At 41.4% G+C, this 25,201-nt stretch overlaps 1 protein-coding gene across 4 annotated transcripts; it reads right to left on the bottom strand.

The window, feature by feature from the left end:
• Positions 1-1,543: 1,543 nt before the first annotated feature.
• Positions 1,544-23,379, bottom strand: LOC1275682 (FK506-binding protein 2). Of its 4 annotated transcripts, none has more exons than XM_314956.5 (4): positions 23,218-23,379; positions 20,348-20,525; positions 2,770-2,858; positions 1,544-2,691 (listed from the first exon to the last, which is right to left on the bottom strand). In XM_314956.5, exons 2-4 carry the CDS (start codon positions 20,521-20,523, stop codon positions 2,321-2,323), a joined length of 636 nt encoding a protein of 211 aa, XP_314956.4. In that variant the 5' UTR covers positions 20,524-20,525; positions 23,218-23,379; the 3' UTR covers positions 1,544-2,320. The 4 variants fall into 4 exon arrangements, with proteins under 4 accessions (XP_314956.4, XP_061517644.1, XP_061517643.1 ...); XM_061661660.1 differs by having other exon boundaries at positions 22,358-23,240; XM_061661659.1 differs by lacking the exon at positions 23,218-23,379 and adding an exon at positions 22,204-22,798.
• Between the last annotated feature and the right edge of the window lie 1,822 nt (positions 23,380-25,201).

The raw sequence follows: 25,201 nt of genomic DNA, 5'->3' as shown, positions 1-25,201 counted from the left end.
CTTTCTTAAACGATGTATCATGAGCTACATTGATCGAAATTTGTGATTTTATATTTGAATGACCTAATTAAAAAATATATAAGCAAGTAGTTAAATTATAATGCTTTGTGCAGTAAACATTCAAATGCTGTAACAAATTTGTTTCGAATCGAAATGCTCCGTTTTTTTCTCTCTCTCTTGCGATGAATGCGCCATCTGTTGAGAGTTTAGCAGCTACAGTGACCAACACAAGAAGCGCAATGCTAATTCAATTGATTTTAATCAAATTTATGTCATTAAATAATTTTTTGTTATATTTCAATCAAACATTCTATGATTAAATGTTAAGCTGTTAATTCTTTTCCTCTTTCTTAAATATTTGTTTTCCTCTTTTTCAATGAATTTAGCATACTATGAGTTCGATATTATTGCTTAATACATGACATACGATGACGGTATAGTCTTAAACACTCTTACAAACTCCATTGAGATACACTCAACTCTCTTTTATTTGAGAGGCGATGAGTCTGTTGAATAAGAAGGGGGTTTTCAAATTACATAGGTTATACACAAATATGAGAAGGACAAAAATGTACTAGTAATGAAGGGACTTTAGAAAATGTTCAAATAAGAGAGGTTTTTCAAATTAGAGAGGTATCAAATAAGAGAGGGTTCACTGCAGTTCAATAGAAAATATTGGAATTGATTTAAACATTTGACTTTACTTAAAATATTTCACGCTGGAAATATTGAATGATGAATATGATGAATTCAATGCCAGATGAATATGAAAACTTATTCGTAACCAGACTTACCTAAACTAAAGACGGCAGCGGAAAAACGAGTATTTGAAGCTGTAATCATAATCATCACTGATCACAAAAAATGCTTTGGTGGCTATTTACTCTGTTGCTAATTATTATGATTTTATTCCTCCCTTATCTTGAAGCTTAAAAATGCGAGACAATTCATTTTTATGATTGTGTGAACAGGTAAATTTATGTCTCTTCAAATACATATTTGTGAAATACTTTATGATAAAAAAAGTGCAATACCAATTGTATTTTAACCAAATGAATGCACAGGTAGACAAATTGTCCTGTGTACTACAATAAAAACAGCCATAAAACCTCCTGAATGTATGCAATGCGATTTATTAGACAACTGTAAACAATTGTATCCATCACTCCACAATAGTATTAAAAATAAACAATTCAATGAAAAGAGCAAACTAAGTCAAATATTTGTGATTTTTTGTAACTGTTACATTTACACTATTTAGTCGCCTTCAAAATTAACACACTTGGCAACGTTTAACTAACACTATAGTGTAACATAGGATGATATAAGTAAAATGGCTATCGCTATCAGTCCATTCAGTATGCTGATCATGCAAATACAACAATAATTCTCTTTTATTATTAAATTTCAATGTACTACAGCTGTTCTCCAATACTTATGACCATTACATGTGATCGATGTTACCAACTAAAGCACCTCTCTAGCACCTCCAGCATCCTGGAATTTCTTTCGTTTTACCCAATAACCAGTAAAAACCCAGCAGTTCCTTTTCGTACAAATAGTTTATTTTCCGTGTTTGTGTGTTATGGTTGTTGTTCTTCTTGCTCCTGTGATATGTATTGTTCGTGTACATTGTAGTCGTTACCATGTGATGATGTGGACACGTTTTCGCAATGCTCAATGGCGTTCCTACAATCATATTCCTCTAAAACTGAAACACGATCGCTCACCCACCCCCAAGTACTATTCCGCGTGATGTGAATGTATTTACACGACCAAAACCGAAAGCAAGAGAAAACGAATGGGAATGATTATGCTGCTTATGCTTGTCGGTATATGCGCTGCATATGTGCACCTCGAACCGTGCAACGGCGATGATGTGCGTTTGTTTCCGTTTGGGAGAAATGTGCTGTTGTTTAGAGTGTGCAACTGCATCTCTCGCTGTCTCTTTTTGAACGTGTAGTTTCTTTTAAAATAAAGCTTTCCCACCCGACACAAACGAAACACTACCATTCAACGGAACAAAAAAGGACTAACTACCAAAAATCAACAAACCACTAACAACTGTTCGAAACCGTACGAACAAAGTCCCCAACTCTGCGTCTGCGTTGTGAGTGTCGGTGAGTTGTGTCTCGCGTACTAACTAACGTACGTTAAATAGAACCGTAAGTTGGACGTTGATTTCATCGACGTATTTTGTAAAACGTAAGGTGGAAGATAATTATAATAAAATTACTAAAAAACCGACGGAAACGACGGCTCCCGTCCACGTCCCACGGCCAGGGGACACTATCCCATGGAAGGGCGGGGGGGCACAGTCTTACAGCTCGTCGTGCTTCGGTCCGGAGAACTCGTCGTGCGAGATGTAGCCGTTCTTGTCCTTGTCCTCGTGCTGGAAGATCTCCTCCACCAGCTTGTCGTGCTCGGCGATCATGTTCTTGATGTCCTCCGACTCCTGGCCCCCGTCGGCAGCGACCATCTGCTTCTTCAGGTACTCGCTCACCTCCTCGCGGCTCAGCTGCATGTCCTTGTTCTCGTCGATCTCCTTGAACACGTTGGTGGTTGGGGGCGAGTCGCCGATGTTGATCAGCTCGACGTCGAACACGAGGGTGGCACCGCCGGGGATGACGTTTCCGGCACCTCGGTCACCGTAGCCGAGCTCTGGCGGGATGGTCAGCATACGCTTCTCACCTGCAGGGGTTGACCAAAAGGGATGAGTTTGGTTGGAATATGGAGAATAAGACGATGAGGCTGATGCTGATGACTTACCGACGCACATGTCTGTCAGTCCCTGGTCCCATCCTTTGATAACCTGGCCGGCTCCGAGCTGGAAGGTGAAAGGCTGGTCACGGTCGAAGCTGTAATAAGGAAAGAGAGACCGGAAATTAATAAGATTGCGTGAGGTCTTCTTTTTGTGTGGAAGAGGTTAAAATTCTGACGTTGTGTTTTGGGCTATGGGGCAAGAGTGCCACTCGTATGGGACAAGACGGCCACCTGGTTAAAATAAACGTATTTCTTAGATAATTGGAAATAGTTACGTTTGTGGCACTAGTGTATGTATTCCTACATGTCTTGAGTCACCAATGAACCCCTTTTTCATCACAAACTGTAGCAATATGGATTGTTGCTGGTCTGTTTTTCCGGAGTAGAATCCGCTCGTAAAAGCGCACCATACCGCAGAACGCTACAACAATCTTTACATTTTTGACAGCTCGCGCCTATGAAAGATGGTGGCACACTTGCCCCAAACAGAGATGGCACACTTGCCCCAAAAGTTGTAACTTTTTTGAAATTGAATTTTTTAGTGACAAAAAGAATGTTTTTTTCAACTAACCCCACAAAAAATTTCACGTTTTCTCAGCTATACGGTGGTGTAAATATTTTCTCGGTTGATTGTTCGCATGATTTTTGAGAGCTTATTTGGTTGGATTAAAAAATTATAATATTCTGCTCAATTTTGAAACTCAACATAAATCAGTTCAAAACAATGGGAAATATCGATTGGTCTATATGAAATTCGGCTCAGTATACCTAGTCATTCGAAAGCAACCAACTGTGTACACAATTGATCATTGAACTAAAGTTTTTAAGGAAAAATGCTTGGTGGCACTCTTGCTCCGTATTCCGCTATTATTTATATAATTGATAAATACAGACTGTTCCATTAAAAAACGGCTCAGTGTTATTAATATTCTACACTTTTTGCCAATGAAAACATCAACTAAGACAAGAAACAAGAAGACTAAGCTGGCGAAACTCACATTGTAGCAATAATAAATGAAATAATTACACGTAAGCTTACGAACCAACGCGAGCAAGTATCACACTAAATCCACTTCAAACACTGTTCGTTGATAGGAAAATTACATAAAATTTACCATTGTGCCCTTTTCCCCCCAAAACATTTGGTTCCAATAATTAAACAATGGAGAAAAGATGGAGAAACCCCAAATTCTTAGCTCTCTTCCTCCGTTTCTCACGCTCGGTCGTTTCCCGCTACGTGGTAAAGCTTGAATGTTATTTTTGTAATTAAAAGCAAATATTAACACATGCCACAACCTTTCTTGGCGATGTTTTCCCAGCCTCCGAAGCGGAAAAGGGTGTAATCGATACGGAATAAGGACGCTCTCACACCTTTAACTGACACGTCGGTAGGTGTGTTTTACCCAGAAGGAGCCAAAATAAATCGGAAAGATTCGTTGGTGGAAAATTGAAATAAGAATTCCAAGCCCCGAACGGTAGAACGAACAGCTTGCAGATCCGTCTGAAAAGCGGAAAGCACTTTTTCAAACCACGCTGGTGCAAAATAAAACTCTTGCTCACATTTTACACCAATTGATGTTGTGCTCCCTACACATGAGTGAGCGAAAAAACCTGCCACACCCCCCCGTGACATGTTGATTGGGATCGAAGGGAACAGGTTCGGCAAAACTGTTAGCATTAATAATTGAGCAGTGGTTCGATTGGTTTTTACTTTCGGGTTTGGCCGTAGCGAAAACACTTCTTGCATCCCGATACACCCGGAGCGGCGGCCACGGTGATAATAATATCCGTGAGGTTTCGCCCCATCCTCTTGCCCTTCCGACGGGTGCAATCTCCCGGCAGTCCATTTATATCGTCTTCTCGTCGTTCGACAAGATGTTTCGCTGTTTTTTTTCTTTGCACACTTTCATACACTCAGCAACTATTCGGACGGAAGGGTTACAGCGTCGATCCGAAATCGCTACTGGGAAAGGAAATGTTTCCAGCCCCTAGGGGAGGAAAGAAATTCTTCTCGATTTATTTGATGTGAGTTGGTGAGGCCATTTGAAAAACAAATCGACCCACGAGAGGGAGATAGAGAGTAAGAGCAGCATTCCGTCCCGAACTGGACCGGAACTGCACCGTGCCATCAAATCACTTTGCGTGAAAGCGTGTGTACAGTCCTTTTTCGCGCGTCGAGTCACCACTTTGTGAAAGTATTGGAGGAATGGAAACACCGCCCGGGAGAGGCTTTAGTCACCCTTTAACCCCAGTACACACTGTTGTAAATAGTGCAGCTCTGCAGCTGGACGGAACGGTTGCGCGTGTTTGATAGCTCGAAGCAAAAACAAATAACTTTCGCAAACGAATTATCCTAGTCTTAAGCCCGGGCCGAGAGGATTTTAAGACCTTTCCGATCCCTACGGGGTCGAGCCATCTCTTGAGCGAGCATCGGAAGTGTTGCGGATGCTACGATTACGGCTGCCACTGCTGGTGGAGAATATCTAAATTTTTTAAACCCCTTCGCACCACTTCCCAGTTTCGCTGACATTGGAGACGATTGGACCGGGGGGTTCGTTGGGCTGCAGGAGTCAGTGCAGACGGGAGCGAGTAGGTTTGAGGTATCTTATGATGGTCCAGCTGGTGTTTCGACGTGGTACGTGGAATTATTCACCGGAATGGTGGTGTAATAAAATCAAATAATCATGACTCCCCGGCAGTTGGTGCACTGCAACACGGAGGAGGGCCTGGGCTCAAAAATGGGGCTTGAAATGGGGCTGGCACAAAACTTTACTTTAATTTGTTTCACCAGTCGGCGTCAGTAAACAGCTGACTGGAGGAGCTGTCCGGAATGATATTTTTGAAGAAAAAAAAATTGATTTTAAAGATTTTGTATTCCATCCAGATTCTTTGTTTCGTGCTGACACTGTTTGAAATACAATGTAAAGTGAGGTTGGCTAATCGATGTTTTTGTTAACAATAATTATTTCTTTGAACGAAAAGCTCTTTTACATTCATATAAATTTATCTAAAATGTTTATTTGTTAATCATAACAATAAAGCAAGCTTCTATCACAATAAAAAATAATAAAGTAAAACATATTAATTTGCTTTATTATTAATTTTTAATTAATGTTTATTACAAATAAATAGCAAAGATACTATTCCATTTTAAATTAAATGTTTGAAAACTCTGTTAGAGAATGCAGCTCTTGTGAAAATTTTAAATTATTCTGAAGAAATCTATAAAATGTGTCTAAATTTGAAATTGATACATACAAAATATGATCTCTATGACTCAAAGTTCTCCATTTAAAACATCAGTTACTTCATTGTGAGAAGCAAATATTTAGTGTTTATAAATATTCATTACAGTAAATTGTTAAGAAAGGAAAAGATAGAAAACAAAGCAAACTGTTTCAAATGACCAAAAAACTCAATGTATCTTCGACTTTCACTGTCTGGTATCATGCAGTGAATCATCACGAGCGAACTACAGGAAAGGCGACCCCTATGACGTCGACAATTAGCCACTCACGGGTTTGATCTATATTTGTTCATCCCTTATCAGTGAACGTACCCATCATTAGTATGTTAGAGCCACTCGCTAAACGATATGCAACCCTCTCCCATCCTTTTCCCACATTCAGTGTTACCCTTTGATGGTGCATTCCGCCTAACCGTGCGTTGACAGAAATTAGTAGTTTGCATTATTTATGAGCACCGAGCATGGCACATAAGGGCACGACTTTTCGCCTCGCTGTTACACTTTTCTCCAACGCGTTGCTGTTTTATTTACCCTGCTTGACTCTCTAACGGTACCTGGATGGTGGGGAGCGAGACAAGAACTGGGCCACCAGACGGGCAATATAGTGTCGTTTTGCGGGCTGTTCTGTTGATGCTAATCGAAGGAAAACGCCAGCTTGCGCTACGATTTCTTCATCTTCCATTCCTTTCCGGGTTAGTCACGCGGTTCATTTGCGAATGGACTCGGTTGTTGTTATTCTTTGGCATTTAAAAAGCTAAAAAGTCCACGTTGATAAGAACGAATGAAACAAGCCGTACGTGGTTGGCTAAAATGCGACAAAAATTAAGCATCGTGGCACATTTTTTTTAGCTGAGTGTTGCTGAAGCAACGCAACCGCTGCTCTTCCGGCAAGAAAGAACAGCAAAGGCAATGGCGGAGTGCGACACAACCCGTTATGTTTGCGCGAGAATGTACGACTGTTGGCGCGCTGTTTGCTGATGATGCGTACGTGAATCGCAGAAAAAAGTGCACGACAACCACGACGACGTGATGGGTTGACCGTGGTTACGCAACGGTTCGTGTCATGGAACCGGTTTGAAGGGTTTGGAACGATCGCGAATATATTTGCAGTCCAGCTGCTACGTAATTGTACGGTGCTCATCTTTTGGCCATCCATTTGGATGCATACAATTGTGGTGGTGGTGGTTGATGGAAAGAATTGTGGAAGAAGCATTGCATTGAGTACGAACGATACTGATATTGTTGGGGTACCCTAGCAAATGGTTGATTTATTGAATAAATAGAGAAGAATAGAGGAATCTTCAGAATAGTGGAAGCATGTTGTATCATATTCATGATGTGAAAGTATCTTCAGTGTAATTGATAAGGCACAAGACGTACTTTTGAGCTATAATTTACAGTTTTTGTAAGCCTTGTCATCAAAATGGGGTCACAAGAAGACATAATGTTCACTGAACGGCCACATCAAGTTAAATATCTAGCGAAGTAAGCTATTTTACAGCTGACATTTATTACACGTGAAATATCTGACAAATAGCAGACCTCACCACATCCAGCAGATGAGAAACGTAAACAAATGAAAAAGCGCAAGTAAATCATTCCAAGATCTCTAATGTCAAGCCTTTCGTTAATTCTCGGTCAATAGTTCATCTATTCTTCAATTAAGTGATTGTTCTGCTTCAGTGTTATGTAGAAATATTACTTTCAGTTTTATACCTAAATATCTTTAAGATAATTTCGTCCTTCTCGAACCTTTGAAGGGGAAAGTGGAGGGACCATCATCATCATCATCATCATCATCATTCAAAAGGTACTCAATTATTGAATGAACATCAAAAGCGGAAGTTGTATATCTCCCAACCCATTAACGTCACCTGTCATTTTGCTCTGTATTTCACTCTGTGTGAGATTTTTCGCGCATACCAGATAAAGAATGAATTTGTGGCTCCTAAATGCTATTCAAATTTACATTTCACGGTCATAGCCATTTTTGTTTACAAAGTTTACATACTTGCAAGTTCGTCGTTTCTTTCTCAAAGATTCTTGCTGTACTGTTTTTGTTTGAATGTTTTCTTGTCCATTTTGAGATAATATCAAAGTTCTACGCGCTTTGTTTTCTTAAGAATCTCTTTCTTTGCTTGTTTCTATGTTTTTTTGGTAAAAAGTTACAATTTTCCTTATGTTTTGTGTACAAAATTTACAATTCAATTTAGTTAACCTTTTTCTACAATTTCCTTATACTTTAGTACTTCTATAAACAATTTTTTTCCAATTCTGTTTCACCTATTTGTTTCTCCTTCGGCATTAAAGAAGTGTTTGCTTCTTGCAAAAATAGATGATTACCTTATACTTTAAATTAGACCTGCCATATTTGAGGAGTTTTCCCCCGTTCCCTGAAGGATGAAGCTTTCTTCCCCCAAACAAATGTTGCGCTTGGAAAAACATGAAAAATGACATTCATAAACAAATGCTACCGGTCCCTGGGAGCTTACCGCACATACTGCCAGCCAAAGGTTGACAATGTCTACATTATCTCGCTCAAGAAATGTGTCACCGAGCCGAGCTCGACAGCGTGGGTGACAGTGTCTTCCACTCTAGCATCCCGGCACAGCCCGATGTTTCTGCCGGAATGAACCCTGTCTGCTCGTGTACCGAGGCACGGAAATACCCTGTTGGCCAGGAATCATATGTAAACCAGAGCCACCACATCCACCAAAAAAACAAGGTACATAGACAAGACAAGCAATAGACTGTATGTCCCGGGCCTCACACAAACCGGAATTGGGAGGATCATTTTTCGACCAAATCCTTCCCGAAGCACGCTCCTTCGGCAAGACGTCGTGGCTCGCTTTGCGGTGTCGGTTGTCACCTTGGATGGGAGCAACAGGATTTATTCGTCGCCGTGGTTTCCTCCAGGAATTGTGCTCCACAATTTTGTGAAAGCGGAGAGGGCTGCAAGTGTTTTCTTGCCGGAATGCCCCAGTGGAATTTGGAGGAGTAGGAGCAGGAAAAATCGTTTCCCTAAGACACACTCCACGCAGGACGGTTCATCGTCGTCGTGTCATGTTGATTGAGGCAATTAAAAATCATCCACCAAATTAGGCGCCTCCTTCCGTCACTCCGTGGCTCCGGATAGCGGGATGACAGACGGCAAATGGTGGCAAATAAATGTCTGGCTGCTCCGGTTCCGGATGTACACAAAGACTAATTGTGGTCATCAGAAATTGTGTGGAGAAATTTCGCACACGTCACCCGGGCCGTGCTTGGCCGTCCGATCCGGGGTGATTTAAGTGTGAAAACGGGGGGAATAAAAAAATAAGAATTATATAAACTTCCTTTGGCGGCGGAGTGCAGTAAAGCTGCGGTGAGTGGGCATTTGATGGCACTTTCGACCCGTGCTGGAATGATCTTGAACCGTCCCAGTTTTGTTGTAATGTGATGGAGAATGTAAAAATAGGCAGGTGAAAGTTGTGAATGAACCATATTCGGGAGAGGAGACTCTTTGTGTTTTTGTTGTTGTGCAGGAGAGAGAATTGAGGGTAAGTCGTTCGCGTAGGTCACAGGTAAATCAAGACATTATGACTCAAAGCACATCCGGGTTGAAATTAAACGAATTGATTCATAACTGTACCGTACAAAAAGTAGCATCTACAGCCAATTGTAGCGATTCAAATCACACAACACCTTTTTGGCGTAGATTGAAGATGCTTTTCTTCCTGTAACAATATTGTGTCAAAGAGTTCTTTCCCCCGCTCAACCTCTGGAATCAACAAATATTCAAAACTGTCGCCATAAATATATCAATAACCATAACCATAAAATAACGACACGAAAAATCCAACCGATCGAATTTATGTACCCCATTGCAGGGTGCAAATGCAGCAAAAAGTATCGAGAGAGCTTGTACCGGATGTTGCAAATTTGTTCTTAAAGATACGGCAAGGGAGTGAACAGAAAACACACATCCCGCACCACCGTGGGGCTTTATTTTACGACGCAATTGACGTTCGTTGTTGCCCATTTCGGTAGACTGTGGGATGACATAAAAACTATGTATGTAGTGTGGTACTTACGGCAGCACTGTTCAGAATACAAGCGCACAGGGTTAAAGGTAAGTACCAAGGAAGAGCACAACAGTACAGCGGAGGCTGTTGCTTTAAGTAACCAAGGATCCCAGGTCAGCGTTACATTATTTACGTTTATGATTTGGTTGTATATCTAGCAAAAGGATTCTTCCGTCTGGTGTACCTTGTATGATTGAGCACAAAATGGTCAGTGTTTTTTTGCAAGGGCTTGAAGAATGATGTAAATTTTAATACACAATTTCACAGAGACTCGCGGAAATTATGATGATGTAGCTTTTGATGCCATTTCCTCTGTTGCTCTTAACAAGTTTTAATTTTTTGAATTATATTTTAAGTCTTTAGATTGATGATACTTTAGAGCCTAAAATACACCTTTAACATAATAAGCTGTCTCAATCATTGCTTCATGTATGATACTCAATTCATTAATAATTGAATGAACACTTGTACAACATGTAAACACAAATTTAAATTTTAAAAGGGCCTTGGTTCATCTTAGGTCACATATAAAAATAATAAATTTTAATATTGGTTGATTTAATCATCATAAACCTCACAGGAAAAAGAGATATAAGGATATAGAGGTAAATTGTCTAAAGTTACACACTCTGGCCACATTTAGATGTATAAACAAGTAATATAGAAGCTCAACTTGAGTAAGATGTAAAAAAGAGAAATGAATATACAGTTGCAGTCATTAAATTTCAAAGAACAATGCTTTTTGTAGCACTTTTGGAAAAAATAACCTTTGTAACACAGTTTCTCAATTAAGTTAAGCTTTAATTCAATTTGCTAACCTACTAATTCAGCCCAGCTGTACCATTCAGTAAAGTTTCGTTCAATTAAATTTCCAAAAGCTCGTTCAAAACATAACGAAAAACTTGTTTCCCAACCGATCCGTCGCCTATTCGATCGATCAAATCGCTGTAGCGACTAAAACTTTTATCACCCTCAACAACCTCCACACAATTGTGTGACCAGGAAAGTGATGGGGAAAGTGTCGCCAAACTTTGTACCCTGTTGACAGCCCTGCTCAAATGACAGGCAGGGGAGCGACTGCTTTGCTTTCTTTGTGCTGTGTTTTATTTGCACTCTCGCGTTTATCTTCGCCAGGATGACAGGGAGCGATACTGCTGCAGCTGCTTTTTTTTTGCGCTACTATGACGCTAGAACACGCGAGCAGATGCCGCGTGAACTTGGGCACCCGTGGACAGTGTGATCTCTGCGTCGACAGTCGATACGTCAGCAGCCGACAAGCATGCAGTATCTGTTTAAAAATTTATCAACCGAATTTGGATGGCGTTGGGTGCTTTTCCCCCCTTTTATTTCCTTATAAAAATACGTTGGACCACAGCTGTAAGATTTGTTTGTATGAAAACAGGGAACATGTTACAGTACACGTTCCGTAGAATAGTTGTACTGCTCCAAAATGAGAACTGTGAGTGTGTGTGTGTGCTCTTACTTGAATTTTACGATGCCATCGTTCCCGAATTCCAAGACCCAACCCAGGGTTTCATTTCTTTTCCTGTGCTCATTTGAACCCTTTCCTCGAAGGCACAACCATTGCCTTTGGGTTGATACATTATGCATCGAGGCAGGAGTAGCGCAGCACATGAGGCTTTCGCTTGACTACTTCATCAAAATCGTTTAGATTTATCTCACCTACATGTCAGGAATACGCTTACTGACCGCGCAATCGATCAGGGGAAGTTTTAAGTGTTGATTAAAAAAAAAGAGAAGCAAAAACCTTTTTTTTTTAGGAAGAAAAATTGGAAAGTCGGCCGAAACTCTTAAAGAGGCTTCTTTAAAAAAAAAGGTGAAGAATTTTAACACTTTGAAACAAGGATCATGTTAAAGAGCTTTGGTATCACACTGTGCCAACATTATAGCATGTAAATGTGCTATAAAATTACACCTTCGAGTCCTCGTCGAGAATTCGCGAAGCATTACGGTGTGGTAACGCGTCCCCCAGCGGGTGCCTTCGTTCCAACCAATTGTGAATTGTTGATGGCAATGGAAACAAATACCGACACATTGGGCTAGGAGAATCGCCTCCCTGTACTGCTAAAGCTCCCACATTTATTCGCGCCCAGGATTTGGAGGTTTCGCTTCCGTAATCCCTTCGACCGTGTGTGCGCGTTGCAATTGTTGGGGTAAAACCGGTTCGGTTAGGGTTACTTTTTGAGGGGCTGGAGATCCCATGGACTCCCAACTGCTCTTATGAAAATGAGACAAGTGTAGTCATACATATTAGATTTTTTGCATGAATATCTGATTTATCCAATTGTTTTTATCCACAGCCGTTGCGAAATTTCCTCCCCATTCATTGCTCTAGCTACGCCGTGCGGTTGTTGTGTGCAAAATTGTTACCTCCCCGCAATTTAGACTACGAAGTGCAATGCAAAAACAGATAGGTTTAGGCAATGGAGCAGGATCTCTTCCCACGAACAGAGATAAAATTGCTTGAAACAACAACGCGCGCAATTCAGCTACGGTACGGGAGCAAAAGTTTCAACCTCGGGACGAACCACCCCGAAGTAGTGCTCGAACACGGTCGCATAGCACATGTATGAGCATCCTTGAGTGGCCGATTAAAGGGATTTACCGGAAAAGCGGGCTGGCAAACAGGCAAGCATGCAAACTCCTACGGCTAACGTGTAACGGGCCTACACGGCAGGACCACGGTACAAGGTAGCAAGCACAAAGGTTGTGTGGCAAACGTGCACACGAGAAGCGAGATCAAATGGGAAACAAATTTCCCACTCATAAAACATTTTCCACCTTCAGTGCATGAATCTCGTGGCACGGTGTTTTGAAGCGGTTGAAAATTTTATAATGATGTTATGACGACATCCTGTGGACGGAACGGGAAGTGTGTGAAGAGCAGAGAGGCGCCATAAGAACGCTTAATTTATCACTTTTCCTCCGTTAGTGTGGTGGAATCGTTCTGTGGCGTAGCAGGAAGCTCAAATAATAACGCACACATCCTAACTCCATCACGTGAGCGTTTTGGGTGGTATGAGTGGTAAAAGTTCATAACAAAATCCCCTTCAGCATCCTCATCAAGACGGTTGATGACATATTGCTACCCTTTGACTGAGGAGATTCTTTTCCTATCTCTTGGTCCCGTGGTCTGACCACGCGGCTAGACGAGCGCTGCCCGACCTACACGCAGCGGAGCGTAAAGTGTCTTGTCATAAAAATTGAAACTTTCTACGATGCGAAAGCAGCATTTTTATAGTCGTTCTTTCGGTGTGATAAGATGCAAGACACCACACTGAAGAAGAGGGGGGTGAAGACAGAGAAGATACACAAGGTGGGTGGATACTGCTCCTAGACATGCCACAGGCCAGTCACAATATTTCCGGAAATTAGCTCGATAGAATGTCATTACGGCTCCTGTCAGCGGTGGTGGCTTCTTATGAGCCCTTCGCATGGCACGCTTATCTTGCAGTTGGCGGCAAACGCTAGCCTGCCTTCTTTTGAGATTTATTAACTTTGCTGTGCTTGCCGTGCAGCTCGACCAGAATGACCCGATTATGTTTCAATTTGTCGCTACTTGCAGTTGCAGCTAAAAAAGTAAACGGGGGAAGGCGTAAGATTACGGTCATAACACTTGAGGTAGTCCTTAGAGGAGATGGTTTCAAAGACAAGGATGAAACAATATAGTTTTAATTGCGTTTAGAAGAGACAATTGTATCTATGTTTACGTATACAATAATTTAAGGACAGCTAAAAAGGTTGGTTTTGTTAAAAAATTACTTCACTTTGTTTCGTATTTATAAGTTTTAGATGTCTCTTAGATAGTTTAAAAGTATAAGATATCCCTTGTTTAAAGTCTAAAGGTAATGTAAGTTTTGGATAGTTTTTGGCGTGTAAAAAAGAGAGAGTGTTAAGTTTTAAGAGAGTTCCTTAGAGTCAAAAAGAGTTCTTAAAAATAATAAAAAATAGTTCCACTAAAATAACAGTTTTATTTAGCTTTTTAAGGGTTCTTTTTTATCAATATATTCAGTTGTTGAAGTGCTGAATTATCTATTGAGGAGTTCCATTATCACATAAAATGTATACTACAACACTTTGATTCATAATTATTCAATCTTCAATTCCATTTTAAAATTGTTATCCATGGCTAAACATACTTGTTTATGTTCATATATAAGGTTTACTCGTGATTTAAATTTAAATAAAATCGTTAACCTGAAAATTACACTTAAATTGGAGCATTCCTGGCATAACGCATACCGAGTCCTGATTGATTGAATTCACCTCGGAGCTCCCAGTGCTGCTTTGCATCTCTCATGTTTACCCTGCCATCAGCAACAATGCGCCCTTGTATGTTATCCCAATTTCTTACCCAAAGCTCCCATACGTGCACATCAATGGAAGCAGTGATTTTCCGGCATTACATCAGCAATCACTCACGTTTCTCGTTACTCTCCCTTTCAGCCCGACAATCAAACTCATTCCCACCGATGGGACTTTGGTGGCAAGCAAACAAAAAAAACCTCTCTTTTGCCCCGAACGTGTGCAAAAGTCCTTAATTTAGTTCGCTTTTCTTGCCGTTCCCTTTGAGAAGAAGAAAAATCCCAAACAAGTGCTTTAGCTCCATCGATACTAAACGGGAAGCTTCTGCAGCATTGATGGGACGCAAAGGTACAATGTCCTGTTAGTAAACGATCGTGCAACGAGCAGCATATCCCCGAACAATTCCGGCTTCGTAGCGCAGAAAGAATCTCGGAACAGCGCGATCTGCTTCATAATTGATGAGATTGAAGTTCATCTTTCAGGCCTTCGGTGCGTCTTTTTTCTATTCCTCAGCTAACGCTGTCTCCTGACCTCTTTTTTCGTCTTTTTTTTTCTCCTACGCAACGGCGTTGAGGGGTTGTAATATGACAAAACTTGATATCCTGATGTGAGACCATTCGTCCCCGAGGACGATAAAACATATGCGAACCGCCGAGGAAAGAGGTACATGCCGTGGCTGTGTAACCTACACTGAAACCATCCGTCCGACCACACCGGGCAACTGAGCAAAGTGTGCAACGAGCCTTTGCTGCAATATTATGTCCCATTTTCCGGGCTCTTTAGCAATGTTGAAGCGCCAGCATTGAGCCGTGCAGGAAGAAGCATCTTCCCCTTTCCAGCGTAGCTTTGGTAGACAAACTTGCTTCCCGCTTTGAGGATGATCATGTTCTTACCAACTGGTTAGTAGTGGTTTTTCGCGATTTCCGTTCACTTTACGTACACGTTTGTGTTTGTATGTGTATTTTTGTTTCCCCATACTCGAGAAGATTTTTTCCTTCGCCGTTTTAACCGCTTTGCCGACCATCGTATCACGTCGGCTCGCTCGGAGGATTGTAGCGAACCAGTCAGCATACTACTGTTCGCGCCAGCAACATGAATAATAAACACGTTACACGGGCGGGTGACATTAAAGTGCTACTAAAATACCGCTTGTGTTACTTTGCTCACCGTGTTCGTAAAAAAAGGGGGTGCTAGTGTACACTCACACCCAGCCAGGACATGGCGATCTTGTGCTGTGTGGCGCGATTGACGGTGTGTCTTGTTTTTATGCTTCCGGGTACTACCGGGTACATTACCGGGCGAACGGTACAAACGACATTCTTCCGTGTTGCCTGCGAATAAGTCGGATTAATTTTCAAATTGACCATTGGGAGTGGGGTGAAACTGTTCTACAGGCTCCACTCTTTCAGTTTGCACACTTGGAGACCTCTTTATTTAGATTTTACAATAAATCTTACCGAACATAAGCGTGCGGTGGTAAAAGATGGTTGTTTTAAAAAGAGGAGCTTTTTTTCTTTTCGCTTGGGTGCTACATTAAGCTTAAGGTGCAAATGAGCCGGTTCAGTAAATAAAGATGACCTCTGGTAAGAGGTTCAGAGACCAATTGTGTTGGTTGATGCTAGGAGTTAAAAAAGAATGAAACTAGCTCTGCAAACATGTTTCGGTTGGAGTTTAAAGGCTTCAGTTGACATTTTTCACTTGCAACAAATCCACGTGTTTTCCGAATTTTCTATTCATTGATGTATCTTGATGACTAACCATTGGAATGCAGACAAATAACGCAAACATGCAGTGGTATGAGAAATAAGCTTAGTATTCTTAACCTTTCCACGCGTGCATACCACGTGCGGTGTCGTATTTTGCTGGATAACGCAGATCTTCCATGCAGAACATGAGCGGTATAAAGTTTGTTTGTTTTTTTACTTTACACCAGAAAACTCAATGGCTTTAATTGTGCCTCTGAAGTATACGAGGAATTATAGCAAGAAAAAGTAAATAAATTCTGACTTTGGGCTCCTTTCCCTTTTAAGATTGTTGTCTGAAATTTCAGCCTATCAGCTGTTTGCATAGTATAGCATTTTTTTAAAATAATTATTATTAACTTACCAAAAAAAGTAAAATTTGAAAATTATGACTGAATACCAAAGTTTCATGTCCATATTAAAAATAAATGAGTCACTTGGTGTTCCTTCCAACAAGTACTGAACAATTCGCTGAACCTCGTAAGTCAAGCACTGCGCAACTAGAAAATAGACTGTTTGAAAGAATTATGCAATAAAAATATTGCAATTATTTAACACAACTGCACAACAAACTTAATCTACAGAAACTCTTTACAATATGCATATTATCACGCGCATGATCATCGGTTACATTCACTGCACTGAGGCTCCATCAAACAAGCCTAATACCTTCCAAAGGGTAAACCACTGTCAGCTGTCAGAGGGCCAACGAGCCGTACATTTTTGTTCGAAAAATAACATCATTCACTGTGTGGAGCTACCCCATCGGGTGCTAATGAAGGTGCTCGTATCAGATAATCCACCCAACCATATCGGTGATGTAAAAGCGCGCCCGCCGTTGCTGTTTACACCTTACCAGGAGCATTACATGGAAACGTGTGTGCACAGTGCTTAACAATTAAACAAACCCATTTTTTTTCTATTCACTCCCAAAGGAGGCGGAACGATTGTTTCCCCATTCCGGCGCGTCTGGTCGGGGCAAATATCCGCTTAAAGTGCGCAACCAATGCAGTTTCGGTTAGACGCCAATAACCCGCATGCAACAGAGTTATGCTCATCGTGTTTGTTTTTTTTTGTGAGCCTTCGTACTCTCTTCTTTCTTCGGCGCCGCATTGTTAGACGTTTGAACAGTAGTTCCCACGTGTTTCTCACTGGTGGCGGGAAATAAAACCCATGCATTTCACTTCCCTTTTCCATTTCGAAGGGCAGATGCCTTCCTGCATCACGAAGCAAACAGTGACTTCGTGATTATGGCTTTCTATTTCAAAGCACTCTCCCTGTCTCTCTCTCTCTCTCTCTTTGTCTACTAACAACGATCGGGGAGCATCATGCCCGCCTTCCGGCACGATTTAATCCACGCGACCTCTGTGGTAGCAGCACCAAAATGCTATACTACAGTGTGTCCTAAGAAGGAAGCTAAATAACAAAAAAAAAACTAACCAACTTTCTATCTTCATTTGGTGGAATGTCCGTTTTTTTCTGCACAAAACGGAAGCTCCACTTGCACAATTTCTATGTTTGTTCAAGTGTGGCGTTTTGCCCCTAAAAAAGTGACAGTTCTCTTGCTTTTGTTTTTGTTCGTTGCGTTAATCACGATGTAAAGCACGTCACCAGCTGCGTCTGCTGGCGCCACCATGCCGTGAAGCCTTTTCAAAACGCTTGTCCTGTTAAACACGAAAACGATGTGGAAGTGAAAGTACTCAGTATCAGTACACCGCGTCCGTGGCTGTAACAGTAAAAAAACCCACACACACATTCCCTAATTCTTCAGCGCAAACCGCAGCCGGGCGGTCCAGTCACACATAATCGTTAGACGATTTGTAGGAGATTGCCCTCGGGACCACCGCTCCTCAGGACCGATGAGTGTTTGGGTCGCGAACTTTACGTAATATGCGCACCGACCGATGGCACTAAAACGCAGTGTGAAACGCAGCGATAAAAATACCTTCACCGTTTTGCTGCACTTCGATGTGCGGGATGCGCGAAGACTCTTCAACTATTCGGCCAGCGATGATAGTTTGAATAATTGAACGGTAGGCTCGGGTGCGTCTTGGTTGGGTTTTGCCAAAGCTTGCTAGTGTCGTTAGGATCGTTTCAAATCGTTATGCATTCAACGTGGATAAGATGTATTATGCATGCAGGCATTGCAAAAAAAAGCGCTCCAAACTCACGGTAAGCGATCGGTGATTACTTCTGGCGCATTAACGATGCGTCGCCACTGCAAAAAGATCTTTTGGTGCCTCTTTTCGTGCAAGTGGAAACCAAAATGTTGGCCTGCCACTGGCCTTCATCTTAGTAATTAACGCTTGGCGCCATGACGCGATTATAAGCGGCTTTTGAGAGTGAAGATGGGCTTAATGACACCAAAGGTACGCCGAAACAATGTTTCAATATGGTTCATGTACTTGAAATTGATGGGAACGATTTGATGTGATCACTAAACACGAACCAATCTTCATGGTTTTGTGGTTGCATCTGGCACGTGATGAGCATTAAATGATGAGAAAGTTTGTCCTCGGATGATGAAACACGAAAGAGTGTCGTTTTTAGTGCGAAACAACAGTGTGTTTGAGTGAAGAGCGCCTTATTTACTTGCATCAACCATTACTTTCCCCGTATTCAATGTTTTAAAGCATCGTAGAAAGGGTTTCTTGTTCGATAAGTTGTCACAAACAGTTTTGGATTTGGAAGTAAAACTCCTTTTCCCTTTTTTAATCGTTCAGTCATCGACAGCTCATCAAGCACGCTTCAGTTCAAGCTCGATTACAAACTGTAACTAATTCGCAGTATTGTGCTAACCTCTTCCCCTCAGAACGACCTGCTGTCATTTGCAGGCTCTACATCAGATCAGTGTTACGGTGTCATCCCCTCTCCGTAACAATACACAATCGCTGTCTCGCTTCGGCTTCAGTTCGTTCTTTCGATGCAGCACAGAATGCAAATAGCACCGGACACGACAGCCACCGTTCTACCGTATCGGAAGTGCTTTTCCGTTTGCCACCCGAAAGATGAACCTGTGCCCAAATAGATTCCCCCAACACCCCAAACCCCTTGCTTACCAGTGAGTCTCTCCGGAAAAATCAGTCACTCAAGAAACGGTGGTATTATTCCCACATAAATCTGCAAACCCACGAAGCATCAAAACGGTCCGGAGGCTACACGGTCTTATATGGCCAAACTCTCGCGGAGGGGTTGTCGTAAATCGTTTTACTGATGGTGCGTACCGGGCGCGGGCGAAAAAATACGCTCCCGCCTTGGCCGATTCCTCAAGGGCTGTTGCTCATTCATAAATGATGAGGCCAAATCGCTCATGTTCGTGACAAAGGGGGAGGTTCTTTGCAGGTGCGTTTGATGCGGTAGGTAAGATAATTGCTTAGAAGATTGAGGTTTTTACGAATAAAACTTTGAATAACATGACAAAAAAGAATGAAAAATTGTGAGAAAACTATTATACATAATTATACATAATTGAACATATAGAATATTAAATTAAACAACTTATTGACCATAATGCACGCAGCTACCTTTAATCAAAACAATTAATCTGTACAATTTTCGTCTCGATGTTACCATAAATCAAAAAACATCCTGATAAACATCGCGAATTATTCCCCAGCATAAAAGCAGCTTCAGCCGAGCACAATGTTCGGTTGGCCGACTCATCAGCTGCATAAAGATCACCAAACCACCCCGACCCAGACACGCTGTAGCCGTACGCAATGCGGTTTTCCATTCAGCAACTACGCAGCAACGTCACGTGTGAAAAGCTTTATTGAGAGATTGGTAATTTATGGCAAATTGTAGAATGTATTGCCCCTTGCCTGTCTTTACACACGCGCACACTGCATTCGACCGGTTGGGACGTAAAAGCGATGTAAAACCGTTGGTCACGAGGAAAAGTGAGTGACAAAATGCGTCTGTGGTGGCACCTATTGACACCTCTCACCGTTGGCTGACCGGTGGGGACCGAAAAATGGGACCGCCGACGGATTATCAGTCGAATGTTACCGTGTCAACCCCTTCGCGTGTGTGAGTGTGTTTTGTGCACAGAGAGAGAGAGTAGCATCAATTTTCCCTCAAATGCATCGGCGAACGCTGATAAGCCGCGCTTCAGTACGCCGTGCAACCGTACTGTTAAGGTTCACCATAATTAGACCATTCGGCGGAGGTCGTTTTAACACATTTTCACCACCATCAGCACCTACCTGGAGTCGAATTTGGTTCCGTCGGTCAGCTTGCCGGTGTAGTGCATCGTCAGCATGTCGCCGTTCTTCGACTTGACGGTGCAGCCCTCGGGCACGCTCACCACGTCCACCTTCAGCTTGGACTCGCAGATGGCCACCGCCACCAGGCACGACAGGACGATGAGTTTGGAAAGCATCTCTGCAAGGGGAAAATAATGGACAATGGTAAAATCAATGGAATCGCGCGATAGGGAGATAATTTAAAACAGGACAAATCATAATAGAAGTGTGGAGATTATGTTCACAGTTTAAGTTAGTACTGAGACTCTCATTCCAGAGAAGTTTAGGTATAAACTGGATAAACTGTAACTGTACTAATAATAAAATAAATCTGTGATTTTCTGCAACATTTTGTTGACTGTTTACCTATTATATGTTCAAATTATGAAGAAATCTCTTCCAAAACCTTCTTCATCTTTATTCTTATAAGGAACGTTTGTAACCTATTCCTATTATAATCCTATGTTAAAAGCCATACTTGTTGGATATGTATTTAATAGGAATAGTAACCAAACGTTAGAACCGAACAGCTCAGCATTTTACACATTTATAACAGTATCATTTTACAATAAATGATAGTTGCCTAAATGTACCATTCCACAAATAAGGTTGTTTCAAAGTATATTAGGAACAATAAAAAAAAAACGAAACAAAATTAGATGAATCTACAGTGTATTTATATAACCAAATTGCTCAAATCTATGCTTTACTAGCTACAATAAATTTGTTATTGTAGCTTATCGGTGAAATTGCATTAATTATGAATGAAAAACGTGTTAATTTCCATCAGTAATCTCTCACTTAGCAATATTACTCAAGTCTAAAGTTTCATGTTTGTGTATCAATTAAACAATTAACTTCGTTAATCTTCTTAAACTTTAATTTCATGGTCTTAATTACGTTTCTTTTTTAATAAATTGTTTTTAGAACGGTGAATCTCTTGTTGCACCTGGTATTTCTATTATTTCCAAATGTTTCGCGCAATCAGACACGATTATTTGCGTCCGCGCGTGCACTCCCTATCGTTATCGTATGTGAGTTGTGACCTTTTCCACTCCTCCGCCTTGTGTGGTGCTGCGTTCCCCACACGATAAGAGCTTACGTAACGATCGCAGCAGCAAGGCAAATTAGAAGCAACAACACAAAAAATCCGCTAGCAAAAGCCAATAATCAAGCGATAAATGCAACGCAAATTTGACCTTGCACTTGCCCCCTTACATACACAGCAGAGGTGAACTGCAACAAACGATCGGTCCGTGATCGTGACCATGCAGTTGCCAGCGCACAATGTTTCTGTGCTGTGTCCCACTTTGCCCAGGTTCATTCTCATCCTCGCGCCTAAAAAGGGCACATGCATTCCCTTAACTTGGAATGTTGCATTCTACCAGTTGTGTACTAAAACATAAAAACAACTGCGTATTCTCTCCAGCACGATCACCTACTATGCACACCACGATCGTGTTTCTCCTTGTTCGTAGACATTAGACGGAGCTCGATAAACGATCGTCACCCTCTTTCCGTTTTATAACGGCATTTGAAAGCTAGCTCTTTGGCTGGCATTGGTACATGCCCTCATGGAAACACCTGGAATACGGTCGCTCCACTCATGTTGGCTGCCGCCGGTTTTCGGCATCTCCCGGGAAGGTGTTCGAAACGTTCACTTTTTTCCACTACCGCCCCAACCGGGCGTTGTTTTTCTGCGTTCGACAGAGAATGCCACCCATTTATCCGGTTTGCAGCGCCAAAACCGGATCTATTCCGGCGAGGATCCGGGAATGCGATTTCTCATGAACGATGTTTTTGCGAACACTACTAACCTTTCGCTCGTTTTCGTTGCACTCTTTTTCTAACTAAACAGACACAGCACAGAAAATGAAAAAAAAAAACAATTGCAATATCTAAGCGGAGCTTAATAGTGGACAGCAAAAACTGATGCCAAGCTTAACAACAAACAACGCCACAAGCACGCACCGCAAGAATCCGACCGCGGCAAAGACCCGGTACTCGTGTGGAACAGAGCTGAGGACGCACTGAGCTGTACAAGAAGCGACGAGGTATAGGCGACCGCCGTCGACAGCGAGCAGATTGAAAGTAGTCCAGATTGCTCCCGGGCAGTAAACTTTCTTCGCGACTTATGCGCGCCGTCCTATCTCGGTGTGCGCCCCTGGAGGGGAGTAACAAACTCGCCTCCTTCCCCGGATACGTTCACTGTGCTTGCGGCAGGGTTTGCAGAGGGTGGTTGCAAGGGACCGGTTCATGCCGTACTTGCTTATGTTGCAACCACCACCACCACCACCACCAACGTCACAAATCGAGCCGTCTCGCTTTAACTCAAGCCAGCTTTTAGCTGCTTCTCATCTCGCCGTTTTGCTCATCTCGCTCTGCTCTATCTCGGTTTCACTCTCCCCCAAACAGACACACACCTAAACCTTCGCACGCACGCAAAAACATGCTGATAGGGAAAAGTGGCGATGACGTTTGCAGCCGCTAGACAGGCCCGGTCCGAGGGCGAATTCTACAACTGCGCCACGTTGGAAGTAAACGTCCCGAAAGACGATCATCGTGCGATTTGGAACGGTTCTTGGAACGTGGCACGTGGAGGTTAATTGTTCGACGAAAAATAGTTTGAGAATTTCTGTGATTACAAATTTCGACGTAAGAAGTCGCACACAGACACACACAGAGAGCACCTCTAAAGAACCAATCGCTGTTGACAACGTGTCCACGCTGTGTCGCCACAAATACCTTCAACTTTCAAAATCGGATCTAAGGAACAGAAAATCTTAACGAGCACAACACTCTGGGCAGCTTCTACACAGCCGTACACTCACCTTTTTGCTTGCTGTGCGGTCTATCACTGTTCTACTACTAACTATTCCGTTCCGTTCCGTTCGAGCTCACACACCGACTGTACGGACGTTCGCACGGGTTAATACTTGTACGCTTCCGAACAAACCGCCACAATACACCAAAACACGCACGGTGAGCCGTCACAATATGATGGTGTGAGCGGAATTCCGATAGCGGATATCTTGACACATGAAAATCAATTGTTTTGGGCCTTTTTTGGGTGGTTTGATAACATTGTTTTGCATTTAAAGGACTGACTTGCGTGATTTTTCGTATTTTTCTTGAGTTTCAGTTATTTCGGTTAAGTTAATCTTATTTGAATAAAGAGAAAACATGGTTTTAAATTTATTTATTTATTTTTATATCATAAGATGCAATGAACTCAGTACATTGGTGATAAAGAAAATGTTAAATTTTCAAAAATTGCAAAACAAATAAAGATAAAAGTTGAAACGTTCTCCCACTGTGTTCTGTGTGTTGGAATGTACGCTTACCACCATTACACAGATTACAACGCGTTTGGAGTGGGTTTGTCGCGATTTGCTCGAATGAACACACTGTGTTACAGTGTGTGTGTGCCGTTTTGAATCAGATGATAATGTAAGGTGAACTTCTATCGAATATGTTTGTACATCTATTTTGGTAGTTCCCACATACAATTGAATAGGATTACGATTTACGTTTTATATTGAATTTTTTTAGTATGAATTCTGTTTGGGATAGAATAAATCTAAATAGAATAAATCTGTTTGGGATGAAATATTTTAATATTTGTTTATGTTTATGAAGTACATAGCGTTGAATAAATGTAAATTAATTAAAAAAATATCTTTTAAAAGTTGAAGATATAAAGACTGCCCTAAACCAAAAAAGACAATCAACTTATTAGGAAAAGTACCATTAAAAGACGTCGAATCAACTTGAAAACTGGCAAATAATTTTGTATGGTGTCCAACTGTTGTTCAATGGCCTAGAAGTATGAATAAAACGTCGATTTCATTGGTCCATGTTTATCTAAAATTCAGTAACAAATGTTATTGTGATTAATTGCTGTTCCATACGTCTTTAGAAATTTGTTTGTTATGTTTTGTTTTTAGAAGAAATTTTAGATGTTTTTATCCATAAAACTGATGCACTGCAGTAGAAACACTCCTGCTAAAATTCATTCGATTGAAGCAACAGGTCCGTGTGAATGAATTCATCTGTTAGCTCTGTTTCGTATCGACTGTGCTCGCTCTTACAACTTTGAGCATAACTGTTTCTATGCTTCGTTATGTTTCCATGAAGGAAAAAAAGAGATGGCTCCGAGGCTGCTGTTTCTCTCTACACATCCACCGTCTTCCTGCTGGTGTCTGCACTGCTCTTCAAGCGAGACAAACGTATTGTGTGCATGAACAGACAGTGAAACATTTTTTTAATATAGTGACTTCAACGTTGATGTAAAACTGATAAGATAGCTTGAAATTGTTATTAAATGAGTTTATTTAAAATTTTATTTTCTAAGATTATTTTAAGTTTGTATTTGAAACAGTCAAAAACATTAAAATTATTCAAAATTTGTTTGAAAAGAAAACGTTCGACTCAAATTTCTTTGAGCATTTACGCCTAAATGTATGCTATTATTTTAATTTAAATTAACATCAGCTAAATGCCAATGAACAATATAAAGAAACAAGATATGAATTGTTACTTGAGCTATCAGCATTCATTTTTTCTTTTGGATGCACTTGTCTAGAATAGAATGCTGTTGTGTCTAGGCAACCATTTATTTCGGCACATTCGTGCATATTTGTTTAGCTTTAAAAAATTTTCAACTTTTCTGGGTATACAAATTCATTCTTCGATTTTGAATCTGCTCTTTCGAGACAGAGCTCTATTAATATGCCTTTGATAGCTCCATGGTAAATTACGCACGTGCATCTTAGGATTGTTTCGTGATGCTACTCCAATCCAACACTTTTCTTT

This window comes from Anopheles gambiae, chromosome 3 (genome assembly GCF_943734735.2).
Source record: "Anopheles gambiae chromosome 3, idAnoGambNW_F1_1, whole genome shotgun sequence".
NCBI classification, from domain to species: Eukaryota; Metazoa; Arthropoda; class Insecta; order Diptera; family Culicidae; genus Anopheles; species Anopheles gambiae.
This window is presented reverse-complemented; position numbering and strand designations above follow the sequence as displayed.